The 17,442-nt window shown below is 35.5% G+C and overlaps 1 protein-coding gene across 1 annotated transcript in view; it reads left to right on the forward strand.

Moving 5' to 3' along the window:
* Window positions 1-17,442, forward strand: part of LOC149780881 (uncharacterized) — a 126,090-nt gene that overhangs the window by 94,458 nt on the left and 14,190 nt on the right. The window contains exon 5 of the mRNA XM_089937983.1: window positions 1,404-1,441. Coding sequence (XP_089794109.1) covers window positions 1,404-1,435 — 32 coding nt within the window. The 3' untranslated portion in view covers window positions 1,436-1,441. The remainder of the gene's footprint in view (window positions 1-1,403; window positions 1,442-17,442) is intronic.

The following is a 17,442-nucleotide window of genomic DNA, read 5'->3' on the forward strand; positions in this document are numbered from 1 at the left end:
TTGCTTCTGATCTTTCAGGTACATACAATATGGCTGTTTGGCCGAAAGAGCATCATTCCCTTCAGTAGTCACTTGTGTTTATTTTAGACCAAAAATCTCAAAGAATTGAAGGAAATATCACCTGGAGGGAATTTGCGTGTTCTTCTTGGCAAAATATGTTGAATGAAATCTCCACAGACAAACTTCAGATCATCAAACCCATCTTTGGCATCCAGAATATAGAATAAATAAGAGAGATGAGGTGGTATTGTGTTGATTGCTTATTGGGCACACAAACCTGACTAGTGCACACCTCCTGAAGGGTAAACCTCGACCAAAGTGCATTACCTACCAGTGTCCAGAGACAGTGGAACACATTCTGTTCAAGTGTATTGACTTCACCTAGTGAGATAGAAGTTTTTTATATGTAAACTCAGTTATGAAATTTTATGACAGAACAGAGTTATCCATGCCATTCAACCCTAATACCTAAATAAACTGATCCATTGCCAGAACAGAGGTAGCCTTGCCATTAAACTCTAATACCTAAATGACTGTTGTCAGAACAGATATATCCTAGCCATTAAACCCTAATACTTAAATAAATTGATATATTGCCAGAACATAGATAGCCTTGCCGTTAAACTCTAATACCTAAATGACTGTTGCCAGAACCGAGATATCCTTGCCATTAAACCCTACATTGATTAAAATGCCAGAACAGAGGTTTCCTTGCCATTAAATCCTAATACCTAAATAAATTGATCTTTTGCCAGAAAGAGGTATCCTTGCCATTAAACCCTAATTTCTAAATGACTGTTGCCAGAATAGAGATATCCTTGCCATTAAACCCTAATACCTAAATAAATAGATCTAATGCAAGAACAGATATCCTTGCCATTAAACCCTCATACCTCAATGACATATTACCAGAACCAAGATATTCTTGCCATTAAACCCTAATACCTAAATAAATTGATCAATTGCAAGAACAGAGCTATCCTTGATAACTCATCAGCATACTGCATCATACAAATTTAGTTTTGTTTCTTGTGATAATTAGACTAATATGGGCTAAATAATTAGACCAGTATGGACTAGATAATTAGACCAGTATGGACTAGATAATTAGATGAGTATATACTGAAAAGTTCATAAAAATTGTCTGAAATAATACAGTTATGCCTATTTAAATATGATGTACAAGTCAAATAGTTTCTGTCAATTATGTGATGGACATTAGACCAGAGTGTCCATCAAACTTACTATATGCCTGTGATAGCATAGTGATTAATGATCTTTTTAGAAGTCTCATGTGCATGAATATAACATATATATATGCATTGGATCGTGCATTTAGATTTACATCTGTATTGAACTGTAGAAGTTTGTCTTTCTTTTAGCTGTTTACTTTTTTCTTTCAGGCTTCCAGCCACTGCACATGGAGACAATATAGTCAAAGGTAACACGTTATGCTTGTTAATGGGGGTAGGGTGTTTGTGGGTGTGGAATGTTGTGAAGCCTGCCAGCCTAAGACTCAAATATACCAATTATTACAAAAGAAGACAGTATACTTACCAAGTTGGAATAATGTCTTCATTTTGGAGTGCTGGATTTCATTATTTAAAAGTGACAATTGAAGGAAACACATTGGAAGTCTCCTTTAATCAGGTCCAGCAAACATGCATTCTGCACATAAGCTATCATACTCAAGATCAGAGAGGTGCAAGGAGAATGTGTTCCAAAGCCACCTTGAACTCATTAACACCTGGCGGTTTTTGTCGTTTTTGCCTGAAATGTGAGCAGGAAACACATTTTGGTGGCTATTTCTGAATACATCCTAATACATCGATTTCCAAGAGATTTCCCATTAACCTAATGCCTAGTTGTCTTAGAAACATCGTTTTTCATTGACTATTTTGCTTGCGCATGAGCAAAAGGGTAAAAGTTGGAGTTCTTTTTCTTTTTTTGCTTAACAGACCCATCATTTTCTTATCAAAAACACTCTTTATTCCAAATGCCCATTTTATCCTACTTTTTTCAAAGGTTCACCTGTCTGTGTGCAGTTGAGACCAGTCTGTCTTAGATCTGAGACAAAAATCGAATTCCAACCACGGGCTAGTTTTGGGTGGAAAAAAATCTGGTCTAAAAAATTAGGTTTTCCCTCTGTATTTTGTAGTGCAACTAGAACATCCAGATTATCTGGTATCATTGTAGAGCTACATCTGTCTACCTTTCTATAATACAAGGCACTTTAGTGCATCATTCATGACCTTGACGCTACAGAGCTTGGCAGTTACAAAAGCTACTACCTCCTGCCGCATAAACGTGGTGCCAGGGGTTAATGAGTTAAGTGCACATGAAATATGCATATGTTACAAATCCACCTTTAATTACATATGAAATACACTTGCAAGTTCAAAATTCCTCTTTAAGTGCACATGAAATTTACTCGCATTGCACCTCTTAAAGCAGTGATGACTGAGAAGTTAGCTTGCCAGACTCTTGACAAGAGGGATGCAGTTTTAAATCCATCAAATTGGACTAGGTCTGGTGTCATGGTGCATCTGTGGCCATGAATAAGTTGGTTAATTTCAGCTGCTCAGCTGTTAGGTAAGCTTTGTATTTGAAGACACAAAAATGAGAACAAAGCTATTGAGCAAATCTTTTTAAAACACTACTCCATAAATGACATATTTGACCATTTTTGGGGTGACTGTTAGAGAAAGTTTTTGCAGTATATTCATCCATTCATCGATACATCGTAATTTCAATCCATAACAGATATTGTAACTCGTGGCTATCAAACTACAAATAATCCAAAATTATTTCTTTTAATGTATACCAGCATTAGTGGACACCTCCATATAGGTAATAATAATAATAATACTTTATTTATAGAGGATGACTCATTGGTCAAGGACTATTCTCCCTTGAGACCCTCTTAAGGAGAGGATAACAATGCACATTATATAAAAGATAACAATAATTATTGTTTATTTTATTGTGTTTAGTATTAAAGTACTAAATTCCATTATCTATTAGAAACACGTACATCCTCATGATATGTCTTCTTAAATACTGTACTATTTTCAGCAGATTTTACATATAGTGGAAGCTTGTTCCACAGAACTGTACCAGAGTATTGGAAGCTCTTTTTAAATTGCTGTTCATGGTTTTGGTGCTTGAAGGTTTCCATGTGACTTTGATCTCAACTGATAATGTGATGAAAAAGGCACGAATAAGTCCTGAAGATACTCTGGTCCAGTTCCATGTAGACATCTATATACAAGAACTGCCTTTTGAAAATCTACCCATTCATATAATGTGATATATTTTATTTCTGTAAACAATGCTTTCGAGGGACGATCAATAGAAACATCTAATATTATGCATGCTGCTCGTTTCTGAAGTTTATGAATACTGTCAAGCTGACATTTGACACAGTTTCTCCATACACCTCGTAACTTACAATTTTAAAACCTATTCTTAATTTCACTTTCCTGGTTCATTTTTGACCTGTTTATTAAGAACATCTATTTGCAGATTTTGTTAGGTGTTTTAGGCACAGTGGGTTATTTATTGCCAAGGCATTGCCCAAGGGGCACTTCATGGTAGCAGAACTAGACTGATTTGATGGTAATCTGCACCATTTATGTCCACAATCCCACAAGGGGTTACAGGGTAAAGCTGCAACAGCAGTCAGATATGGAACTATCAGAAAGGAAATTGCTCACCATGTTAAAGAACTTAGTACTTAAAAAGTCAGTGATTGTAGCGTGGTCATGTGTGCAAATTATATATCTGAGTGTAGAATTTAAAGAAAAGATTGTGACTATTCTACTTTGTCTACTTTTTATCCTTCCATTGTATTTTGTTCTTTGATGATTTTTGACACTCATAAACGCAGACTCTGATCTCCAGTAGTTGTACTGTTGAACCTAGTGTACCTAATTTGCTATTTAATCTATAAGTGTTTTTTTTGTTTTTTGTTCTTTATATAAAGATCTGAACTTCATTTGTTTTTCTTAGAAATAAAGTGTTGTTATTCTCCTTTTCTGTAATAAAGTCTCAAGTCTATTGCACATATATTAGGATGCCCATTGTCAGGAAATTACAACATTCTCACTAATCCCTTAAATGACCATTGATAAATATACCTAAAGTGCACTAGGCATCAAGGTTCTTGAAAACGGTGGATAAAGTTCTTGAAAAAGTCCTTGAATTTTGTTGCACTGAAGGTTTATGAACCCTGTTTTTATGGACTTCTTTTTATTGTCTCGCCTATGTAAGCATGGTGAGGTATAGGAATCACTTTTCAACAGATGACGTCAAGAATGTTCACATGTCTGAAGGCTCATATCTTTATCATTGATGGCATTCGGCTGTAACTTTGAAATAATATGGATCTAAACATTACATATTGCTGCATATACTACTAGACTAACTTTCCAACATTGGATCACTTTTATTGGGCTTTATTGACTTGTCACAAAATAAATAAAAATTTTATACCGTTTCCTAATATTGTCAGTTCGTGATTATAAAATTTTCATTGTTACTGCATCTTAACGAATTGTACATAACAATGCCAAAAGCCGGAATTACCTGCATTTGATGCTATAATTTTTAGCTCATATACCGAAAGCGTTGTCATTTGTCAAAATGAACATTATAAAACATGTAGCAAGCTCTACCACTATATTTATGCTTGTCTGGCAGGAATGGTGGAGGGGTAAATTTTATTTTTTTTTTCATCTGCTTTTCCCAGAAAACAAGTAAGTTATATCGGTCTGCCAAAATGCAGAGCATATCATATTATCTATCCATAAATCCCCTATTTCATTTCTGCACAAGAACTGATGTTCAGCATCTATGTTACCAGGGCTCAGATATCTTGAATAATGGTCAAGGAAGAATCTTCTCTATTCAGGTCAAGATCACATGGACTGAAAGAATGAGGAAAACTGTTTCCAAATAATATCTTGACTTGTGTATCACACACTTTGACCAAGTATTGTAAATACTGTCGTTTGTGTTTCACATAAGAAAGACCTCTGTTGATTTGGGGTTCAAAGGTCAATATCTCAGTGACTACTGGTATAAGAAAAATTTTCTACACCCTTTTTCTGAGTTCTATATCATGAACTTTGAACAAGCAATGTTTTATTTCAAATATTATTGAATAAACTGTGTAGATGACTTGGATGTGAGACAAGGAAGACACTTTTATTTTGGGAGTTATAAGGTCAGAGAGTCTCCAAGAAGGAAAATGGTTTTCTCAAAATAACTCTAATGCTATACTAAAAACCATAATGAACCCTTCTGGATGATTTATATTTCAGGCAAGAGGGGAATTTGTCAATTTTAGAGTCGATGGGTCAAAGGTAATGATCATCTAGGTGCCACAAAATAACATGGTAGATATATAATGCACAGTCTACGCCAGGGGTCGGCAACCTATGGCACGCATGCCACAAGGTGGCACATCAAGAGGTTTTGTGTGGCAAGCGAAGGGCAGCAAAAATCTCAATTTCAACAGTGTTAATCTCTTATGGTGTGCACGCTTTCGTTCATTTTGTAGTTAATCTGGAAAAAGTGGCACGCTATGTAAAATAGGGTGCTACCCCTGGTCAACGCTACTCATGATGCTGTTGTATTAACTCTCCTGAATGAAATAGCTCCCTCACATGGGTAAGCTTGTCAAATTGAATTGAGAGATACTTTCATCACTCTTTCAGTCCAGATATCAACAAAGTTCAAGTTTGGACACTGAAATGTTCTGTAGAATTTGTTGGAAGTGTGGGGTTGTGTGGCTACATCAACACATTGATTCTGCAGGACACAATTTTATTTCCTTGGCTGGTATATTTTCATATAACTCATTCCTGTGAGCCATGGGCTTGGGGGTGGATGGGTTGGTCCATATTCACTTTTAAAACTGTATTGAAGTTGTTTCATTGAAGATGGAACACAGCAGAAGTGATTAAATAAAGCTCTTGTGTGCTGTTATTGTGAAATCTAAGATAAATGACATATATTAAGGCTTTTTTCTGAAAGAGATAAATTTAATTAGTGGTGATATAAAGCAGTAGAGGTGTCATGATTCTTTCCATAATCAGACAAGAGGCCAGTATCCATTAAGGTTAAGCCTGATGACTATTTCATTATTCATTGAACTACTGACAGACGATGCAAAATATTATTAATTAAAAATTTTAAAAGAGCCATAATAATGTATTGAAGCAGGCAAAATAGTCAGAAAATGTTTAAAACTATTCTGGGTGGACCAGTTGGGATAATAATATATGGAATTCGCTTCTTTATGAAAACGAGAAGAAATGCAAGGAAAGATCTACAGTGGCAGCCATTACTTCTCAAATTACCTGTATTTATAAGTTTGCACTTTTCATGTGATATATTTTTTATTTATTGTTTAATTAATTTTTGGGCAAAGGTGAATAGACATTAGTGATTTAATTAGTTTCCATATTTAATATGTTTTAGTTTTGGGAACATTGTGATACCTTCCATCTGTCCATCCATTTCTCTGTCTCTCTGCACAAAACTAATTCCATCTTTCCATTAATCTCTGCACAAAGCTATATCTTATACCACTCCCATAGAAATTTCAGCAGACTCATTAGTCAAGCTGCCCATACAGTAATAATTTCTGATGGGGTATGATGTTGACCTGCTTTAGGTACATAGGAGGGGCTAAAGGTAAAATGCCCGAACATTTAAATTATAGTGACATTTCTGAATATTTAGTAATCAAACATTATACACGTGGTAAGAATCAGAGGACTTGTAAAAGATTGTGGGTTATCTCCCTCAAGTGAGGGTTGGGGCTTATTTCTGGAGCTTGGCTCGAGGTATTTTTGTTTAAGCTTGATACAGTTGTAAACCATGTTGTATAGACATGCCTTTTGCTGGTTAAAATTTTCTGTTTTGAAAATTTTTGATGCTGCAATAGGGGTAAAAAAAGTAATGGTTGGTTTTGTTCTAGTTGTATGTACAGTAATGAAATTTTACGAGAGAATTTCACTCGGATTCTTCTTTACACTGGTTTTTCTCTTGCAGAAAAGCTTAGACTGATTAAAATTTTCGATGTGGACAATATTAAAACACGGAAATTTAGTGTGGGAAACACGCCCCTTATTTAGCTTAACCAATCAGGATTAAGTATATTTGCCGCCTTTTTCCAGAGGTGCCAAAGTCAGGGTCAACTTGACCTTCTACATTGCGACTACGGGTTACTGGATATTCTCAATTTGTGACAGTTTTACCATGAAATCAAAGTTAACCATGGCCCTAATAGTCCGTCTGGCTGCTGTACAAACAAATGCTTAATTAAGAATGAAATTTCCCCCTCGAAAAGACATTAATGATCATGGCAGTATGGCGATTTGATACGTGCCTGTCCCCATAAATCTAATTAATTGTTCTCTGGTCTCAACTAATGTGTTCTTCATAGATTGCCAGAAATTTGCCCCTTCACACACACACACACACACACATGTGTGTATGTATATATATATATATATATATATATATATATATATATATATATATATATATATATATATATATATATATATATATATATATATATATATTCCAATGATAGGTGTACCTTGCAAATCCTGCCCTTCCTAGCTAAAAAGAAATGTTATTTTAGGCGGGGTTTCACTAAAAGGGGCCTTATAAGCTGTACGTTTTCAAAGACAAAAGTCAGTTGATAGTGGTCTCCCTTGAATAGAGGGATTGGCACTGAATCATACAAAGCAGATGTTCATCAGCAGGAAATGAACATTCTTATAATGAAAAGGGACATATATTTTTTTTTTTTTTCTATTTCCATGGCCAGTGGCCAGCTCCAACCCATGATAGAGCTAATGTCCCCAGACAAATACATTTAGGCACTAAAGTTCAGAGTGAAGACTCCAAGAACAGATCTCTGCCATTAAAGAATGCGATTTTATAGTCCATTTTAGATCGCCAAGAAGCATACCTTATATTCCCATTCACAAGTCTCCAGGAAATTCCTAAGTTTCACTTTCAGGGACATTGAACCAGTTCAAGTCTGAATCTCTTTTCCAAGGTCTTCACAAGAATCATTCACAGAGTTGTGTCTCACTTCAGAACCACCTTTGTGTCCATTGTCTCAAACTACCTGGATGATGTTCTCCAAAGCACAAGATGAGCAATCTTTTTTCTACCAAAATGTGAAATGCCTTGTTTCACTCATGGCTCATGTTGGATTCCTCATCAACAAGGACATACCTGATCTCAATCCATCCCAGGAACCAAAATCCCAGTCAGTTAACATTCTTTCACTGAAATGGAACAGTCACAATGCATCAGCTTTTGCCCCAACCCCACTGGTTCCAAAAGACCTTCAGGAAGCAGGGGAATTCCAGTGCTGATTCATCTTGATAATACCCCTCATTTGGACAAAGTCATGGACTGATGATCTCAATCTAGCCTTCTGCATGACTTCTGAAACAACCTTGCATGCAAGTTATATATCAACCAAGAAATGCTGAACTTGCACAACTAGCTTGTATCAAACAAGCCCTCAGAAAGAGGTGCAATCCAGAACCACACAAAAAATACAGATAGTATTTGGGGGGTGGTGGTGCTTTTTCTTGGTTAAATATCAGTCCCCATATAAGAGTCATTACATTAAAATGTATAGAAATAAGTAGCCCGTCAACACTGTCCTTAAAATACATTCCTGAATAAGTATTTAAAAATGTGTAAATTATGTATTTGTTAAAGATCATAAATTCATCTTAAATTTAAAAATAAAGTAAATGTATGCTGGTGAGGGTTTCACTTTGACACATTTCTTGAGCTCACAGAGTTCAGACTCGGAAACCTACTTGGCAGCTTGATGGCAGATCTTTAAAATTACTAATAATTTTGACCCAGAGTGGTGTTCTTGCAGTTGTTAAAAATTTTAAACTTTTTATTTTTCATTATTCTAATCGAGATACTAGTTGCCATCATGTCATTTTTGTCCATTGCCTACTACAATTCATAGCTGCAGAACTAGTAATTTGTGCTTCTGGCTAATATAAGTTTATACACCTCACCGCTTGCACAATGGGGTAAAAAAACATAGACTGCACCACATGCAAGGGCACGAGTTGCTGAGGGACCTCTGAAAATTAAGAAGGGGGTGCCATCCCAGCTAGACACTAAAAAAACTGAAGCCGGGATATCTTTTTCTAATGATATTGTTTGCATTCCTTTTTTAATAAAGTTACCTTTATTTTCACTGTAATTAGTAACTGAAAAATTGTTCTGAAAACTACAGACCAAACGTTTTGAATACATATCACATACATTTATACATATATACCTGCAAAAACGTGTATTGTCATAATTTTTTGGACACAGCAAAACAAATATTTTTCTTAAATAAAATTAGGATATTTATTATGTGGAACAACCATCACCATCAAAACTTGATTTTCTTTATTGTTCTGTTAATAAAATGATATTGTTAAAGCTACGTTAAAAGTCCAAATCACACACATTTCATGATATTCAACAAATGGGGCAAATTCTTTCGATATTTTCAAAACACAAATAAGGGATCCACTTCTACTCCTGCATTATAAGTGGGTTCATGAGTTTTTCATGTGCAAGTTATCAAGGGAAAGGTCTATTCATACCTCCGCTAAAAATTAGCATAATGCAGAAGAAGACATGTAAATGTAAAAGGAATTATTATATAGTTAACTTCTAGTTTTCCTTTAAGTCACCGCATAATCATGGAACATACATTATTCTACGAAAAATGGACACCTTCATGTGAAGGACATCAGTTCATTAGGGACAGCCATTTTTGTCAATTTCACTTAAATACAATATTCCATTAATGTCTGACTGCTCAGGCAGCCTAATGGTTAGAGCATCGTCCTTGGATGTGGGAGGTCGTGGGTTCGAACCCTGGCTGAGTCATACCGAAGACTTAAAAACAAATGGTACTAACAGCTGCCTCGCTTTTCGCTCAGCATTAAAAGGTTAGTGTTAGGACAGGTTAACCGGGTGTCAGGATAATGTGATGATGGAACATCATGCTACATGTCTGCGGCATGATGCCCCAGAGGTAGACATCACTATAAACTTTCACACTGCAGACATCATAGCGATTTGACTGAAAAATTGTTAAAGCTATGTTAAAAATCTAAATCACACACACACACACACACACACACACACACACACAACCTTAATGTCTTTCATAGGTACCATAGAGTATACAATATTAAAGTGAGACCACCTTCATTTGAAGTACATGATACATGTAATGTTACTGTCACTTAATGAAATGGGATCCATGACTATATTCACCTTGTAATAGTAATTGTGTTATAAAAATAGCATCAAGGTGAAGGAGTGTTGTGTATAACCTCTACATAAAGGGTACCTATTCACATAGGACAGTTTTGTGGACCCAAAAGTGGCATTTATTTGACAGGTTTTCCTGCTGCTTAAATTACAGCTTGGGATAAAGTACAGGCCAGATATACATGTCAATTAAATAGGACCTTACACTTGCTCTTTCTTTTTGCTGTCCCTGCACCCCATTGATGGAGAGAGTGATCAAATAAAGGGCTAAAGGTCATTTGAGGTGGCCCAGGCTTTCAGATTCCCAGTAGCAAGTGCCCTAGGTTTGACCTCCAACCTTAGACTTGGGTGATGTGTCTCCTCCAGTCTGGTTCTATGTAATTAACAGTAGCCAATTAACCTGTCACCAGCTGCTGCCATCCATCAAATGGATAAAGCTCTGCAGGATCTGTTAGATGTTTCTCACCTATAGCTAGGAGTGTGGCTAATTAAAATCAACATGATCTATTTCAACTCTCTGTCTGTCCTTAGTACAGTCAAATCAGTTACAAACTTAACCTTTTGAATTAAAATTTACAGGAGGGTTTAGATTTCCTCTTGAAATTTTGAATAGAGAACCAACCCATAAAAAACCCGGATCCCAAGGGAGTTTTAGACAAGAATCATGTCACAATGAAAGTTCTGTTTAAGGGCAAGAGACAATTCACCAACTGAAATATATTTTCAGAGATGCTTACTGAGATGCATAAAGGAGGTATCATGTTAACATCCAAAACAAACAAAAACAAAATGGTTGCATTGCAGCCATGCATCTAGCAAATGCATTAAAAGTTGATCTTGGCATTAATTAATATTATTCATTGTTCTGAAATTTAACATTAAGAAAATTTTCTAATTACACTTAATAAATTTTCAAAATGGATGCTGTATTGAATATGCAGTATTCATCTGTGAAACACAATATTTATTTATTTATTGGTTTGGATAAGTGAAAGGAATTACTTCTGTATTCAACACAGGTTTGGCATCTAAATGGCTGGTCTTGTGACTGCGTGATTAATTGTTAATTAATTTTTAATTATTTATGTGAGCAGCAGAAACTCCCCTATAGAGCATCAGACTTGAAATCCAAGGGTTGTGGGTTTGATACTCATCTATGCCAGTCTGGGTTGTCTGCCTTAGTGTATCTGTGATAAAGGGACTTATTTCCCACTTATTCAACATGATATTGACATTAAACCAAACATCCAACCAAACATCCAACCAACCAACCAACTAACAATCTAATAAGGCTGAATAAAAGTTGTCAGATTGATGAACCTCCAAAGTATCCAGAAAATCATGACTGGACACTTGGCAACAGACAAACCTGGTAGCAGACATATAGCCTGGATAGATTAAAAAACTTTTTTGTAACAGTTTGCAATTAAATAATGGAAAATCAGCAATAGTATGATGTTGTTTGATAGACGTTAGCTTTACCTAAGAGTTGACAAGTTTTTTAAATACAATGTGTCACTTGTATAGACTCCAGTGGGAAAGACATGTATAGTTTTGTAGCTAGTGTTAGGAAAGGGATACAACTCTTAATAGCAGATATATATATATAGAGAGAGACAGACAGACAGATAGACAGACACACAAGTTTGAAGTGGGTTTCATAACACCAGACCCAAGCAAATGGGGTAATGGAGCTAAATTGGTACATGAACATTAACTGTATGTTCTTATTTAAGTTTTTGCATTTGCACACTGTAAATATTATTGTACCAGAAATCATGAAACCTGGTGATGGGATGCATCTTGATGAGTACAACACCTTCATCTTGAATGTTTGCACTGTGACTTATATTTCACATTTCACTGACATAGATTACATTTTGTTATTGAAGTTTATTTCTCAACTTCTGTTCATGTCAGAACCATCAGACTATATGAATGTAGATCTGTTAGTACCACAATCTTACCTATAAAAAAAATGTCACTACGACCCAAATTTCACATTTTACTGGCTTAGGTTAAGTTTTAGGATTTAGCTCAAAAGCAAAAGATATTTTAGCACCCTGTATATATATACTGTTATACAGAAACTAATAAATTTTGGAATGGGGATGCTTTTTGATGTGACCTACACCATCATCCCATAATTAGGTCACTATGACACATTTCTTGCTTGGCCTTTGTTTTCAGTTTCAAGCACTATTTAGCTACAGTCATCACACTTTGTATGCACCCCTATTAATACCACACCCTGACAGAAAATAGTCATTGTGATCTACATTTAACTAATATTTTACGGCCTTGAGGTTTTTTGATGGTGGGGGGTGGGGGCAGGGGTTGGTTTTTGTTATAGTTAATGACAAAATTGAAGTTGCATCTGCTGTATACCTGCTACACTTGGAATTACAAAGCATGGCAAGAGGATGCATCTAGATAAAAACTACACCCTTAACTTAAAAGTAGGTCACAGTGATCCATACTTTTTATTTCACTGACTTTGGTTCAGTTTCACAATTTTACTGTTTATGCTTTACTCATTAAACTTGGTGATTGTATGCATCTCTTTTGAGTGCCACACCCGTGCCACAGAAATGTTACTGTGATCTCTGTTTTCACATTTTACTGGCTTTGATTAAGTTGTTGCATTTAGCTCATGACCAAACAGATTTCTAGCATGCTTTGTGCACACTGCCCTATAAATAATCATGAACTTGAGGACATTATAATGAGCTCCTCTTACATTTCAGTAGTAGGTCCATGTCGGCCCATTTTATGCTTCTGTTTTCAGTTAAATTTCTCAGACATGCTGTTTTCATGCTGTGATTGTGTAATTTAATTCTCAGACATAATGTATTCATGCTGTAATTGTGCAATTTAATTCTCAGACATACTGTATTTATGCAGCGATGGTGTAATTTAATTCTCAGACATACTGTATTCATGCTGTAATTGTTAAATTGATGATGATATGCCTCTGTTACTATAATTTTAGAACAAAAGATTGTGACCTATATTACCGGCTTTGATTAAGATTTTGCATTTAGCTCACAACCACACGAGTTCATGGCATGTTATATGCATATTATGACAAGTTCTACATCTTTATTCATACTCATTAATTTCATAGTCATTAATTGTAGTTTTTTATAATTAAAAAGGTCATTCATTTATTAGGTGCTTTTTCTGTTCCAATCACAAAACCTGATAATTGGGTGCATTTATGTTACTACTTGGCCTTTCAAACTAAAGAAGGTCACTGTGACCTACATCTGATGATTTACATATGTTGAATATTTTTGATCACATTGATTTTTCCTGCTAGAGGTAGTGGACTGCATGCTGTTTTCTTTTCATGTGTAGCTTCACTGTGTTAACAAACCAAGGTAATTTTTAATGCATGGACTTCTGGCTATCATTCCTATTTTATTCAAAGCCTGATTTCAAGCACATTTTAAGAACAGTGATTAAAAAATAGCACAAAAATTACATGAATCAGATTATTATCAACTCATTCCATTTACTATGATATGATAAACAAGAATAATGTTCTTTGTTTTAGTTCTTTTATATCTCTGCCCAGTCATAGTTGGCAGATTGGTAGATGTGTGATAAAATAGATGGTCTGAAAGTATTTAGCAAAACACTGGTTATATGCTGCCAATTAAATGTTTGAATTTCAATTTTTAAAATTATTAAAGTTCAAAAGGCAAGATACAAGAAAACAAAAATAACTTTTGTTGGAAAAGGAGCCAAGATACTTTAGTCTGAATTTATTTCCTGCATGATAATGTTTACTATGACTACTGGAGACTAGTGAAAGTTGAGGTGAGCCATGTAATCATCAGTTCGAGTCTGGTTTAGCATACTTAAGGCATAAAACTGGAAAGCAGAAATTTTTAAGAATTCGTCTTCTCAAGCCCTTACCATCATATTTTCTTTAAGTGTTGAGACAGAATCAAGTCACTGAATATTAAAGGTTATGGGATCTATATGTATAGGATTTGATAAATTAATATTTTTGTATATCTTTTCCTTTTTAAAATTGCACCAAGACAGATAAATCATATATTTATCATATAAATGATATAAATATATAAATCTTGTATAAATCAGATATTCGTCTGCATTGAACATAAAGGTCAACTGGTCTCTTGGAAATTACAATTTGAATACAGTCAAATCTGTATTATGGAGCCAGCACTTTGGAGTAAGAACATTTACTTCTACAGGCTTATAACTGAGGTTCTTTATCACAGAAATTTACTTTACAGAGGACTATGAAAAAAGTTCCTATTTGTGAAAATTAATCATCAATACATGTGACCTTCATGGCAAGGATTTTACTCCAAATCAGCCTTATGCTTCCTTGATTGGTCATCTGACTTCAAACACCTTGAAAACTCGGCTGTAACATGTATATATTTAAAATCTGACTTCAAACACCTTGAAAGATCGGCTGTAACATGTATATATTTAAAATCTGACTTCAAACACGTTGAAAGATCGGCTGTAACATGTATATATTTAAAATCTGACTTCAAACACGTTGAAAGATCGGCTGTAACATGTATATATTTAAAGACATTGACATTTGTTCAGGACATCTCAGCAGTAACTTTGACTTGCTCATTCAAGGGTTTGACAGCTTCACCATGATGTTTTTGTTTTCCAAGCAATGGTATTAACTCTGCTAATGTTTACCATAAACTCCCCATTTGACATGAAGGCAAACAGAGATGATTATCATGTAAGTCTCTGGGATGTTTTATTTTGGAAATGTCATTGACAATAAAGAATTGATGATTGCCATTGATTCATTTTCTTTGGATGCTCAGATTATATTTTGGTATATGGTTAGGTCACAGTTCAAATAAAATACTATCCTTATAAAAAAAAATACATTTGCTACATGACAAAGTAACATAGAAGATAAGCATACTGTGTTTTGACACTACCACAGTTTGGCAAGGTGAGCAGCAATGCATTACCATATATACTCGCCTAACAAGTCCAATTGCAAACTACACAGACCAAGATCTGCCGCTGATCTGGGTGTGTGCAGTTTGTTTGGATTAATCAGTTAGACAGGAAAGACCCTGATCTGCAGGTGTATTATGCTACAGCAGATCTAGATCTTAGTTTCCAGTTTGACTCAACTTATAGGCGAGTATATACAGTACGTAAAAATCTTGGTTAAGTATAATTTGTGTGTTAGCTACAATGCTACAATTTACATAGCATATTGACTTGGGGAAAATGGGATGTTATCCATTTTCTTAAACCTATCTTCATTGGTAAAATACAGAATTTTTCTTGGCTGGTTTTGGCAAGACATTGGGTTTGATTTATAGCTTTTCTTTCCCTGAGAAGTCCAAGTCTGACCAGAGTGTTTGGATAATAGTATTGTTTTAAGACTCAAATAGAAGTCTGATAGTTAGATTACATTTTTATCTTCTCATTGAAGAAATGATTAATGCCTGAAACTTTTTTTACAAAATATTTGGAAATATCTGAGCAGAGGAATGTTTTTAACTTAATGCACTGAATATTGATTAAGACTGGCAAATCAAGTGAGGGACAGTGACAATTGCATCCCTGTAACAAACTTTGATTTTGGTGCAGTTAATATTTGACAGGCATAAATATAATAGCAATCATTTTTAAGATATTAGACAGGAGATTTAATCAACCCAGGTTTGCTTCAGTTTGTTTATCTGTGGAGAAAATAAGAAATGACCTCTCTTTGAGTGAAAAGATATTATTATAGCACAACTCTAAATTGACTTTACTGGGGGCTCTAGCCCCAGTATTAATTGATGTCAGTTTCAATGGTGTGAAATATAGATTCAGTCTTGGGGTTTTCTAGAAACAAGACACATAGACTGCTTCATCATCAGAGACAATCAGTGCTCCACTAATTGCCATAAAGTTTTCAATATTTCCTCTCAGAATCAATGCTGTGGCACCATCTGACTGACAGCTCATTCTGGGAATAGGATTGGTACCATTCTTAATTAACAACCTAAGTGAAAAATCCAGGACTGTGTCTACCAAACTAATCAAGGGAAAAATTAATGTGAACCTTGACTGAGCCACATGCATTAATGGCCAACTTAAATTCAATATCTTGTGTCTTTCAGTTCAGAACCAGGACTTTTCCAGTCTATAACCATGGGCTTAAGTATGAAACTGATGAATGTGTTGAGAAATTGTATTGCACATAAGGAAAATGAGATTGTCAAAAAAATAATATACATTAAGCAAAATGGCAGATATTATAAAGTTTTATAAGGACAAGGTCACTATGTTATCAGTAATGCCATATCTGTTCCTATTGCATAACTGGTTCTTGTCCTTCCTTTATGGTGATCTAGACCCTTTGTACCTGCTTCTTCCTGACCCTCTCAGCTAACCATGCTGGATGCTAAAGCAGCTCAGGTAGGCAACTCTATGTGGACCTAGGGTTGCATTCTAGTCAAAATTCAGGCATCTTTCGAGCAAAAGGAGAAATTACTGTCGTTAACAGCTCTTCATCATTTGTTGGAAGCTGTGGCATAAACCTCTAAGTATGCATTGTCCATGGCCTTGTCAGCAGAACTTCATCTCCCTACACACTGCTGTGAACACTTCCAAGCTTTTACTAGAGCATTGAACCGCTCCGGTGGCCTATTGGTTAGAGCATCCACTTCAGATGTGGGAGGTCATGGGTTCGATCCCCAGCCGAGTCATACCAAAGACTTACTAAAATGGTACTAACAGCTGCCTCGGTGTTCAGCATTAAGAGGTTAGTGTTAGGACTGGTCGGCCTGGTGTCAGGATAATGTGACTGTATTGCGGGAGGTCGTGGGTTCGATCCCCGGCCAAGTCATACCAAAGACTTACAAAATTGGTACTAACAGCTGCCTCGCTTGGCGCTTAGCATTAAGAGGTTAGTGTTAGGACTGGTCGGCCTGGTGTCAGAATAATGGGACTGGGTGGGACATCATGCTATATGTCTGCGGCATGATGCCTCAGTGCTAGACATCACTATAAACTGCCACACTGCAGACATTGTAGTGATATGACTGAAAAATTGTTAAAGCTACGTTAAGAATCCTA

Source organism: Sinohyriopsis cumingii, chromosome 16, assembly GCF_028554795.1.
Source record: "Sinohyriopsis cumingii isolate HCF-2022 chromosome 16, ASM2855479v2, whole genome shotgun sequence".
Lineage (NCBI taxonomy): Eukaryota > Metazoa > Mollusca > Bivalvia > Unionida > Unionidae > Sinohyriopsis > Sinohyriopsis cumingii.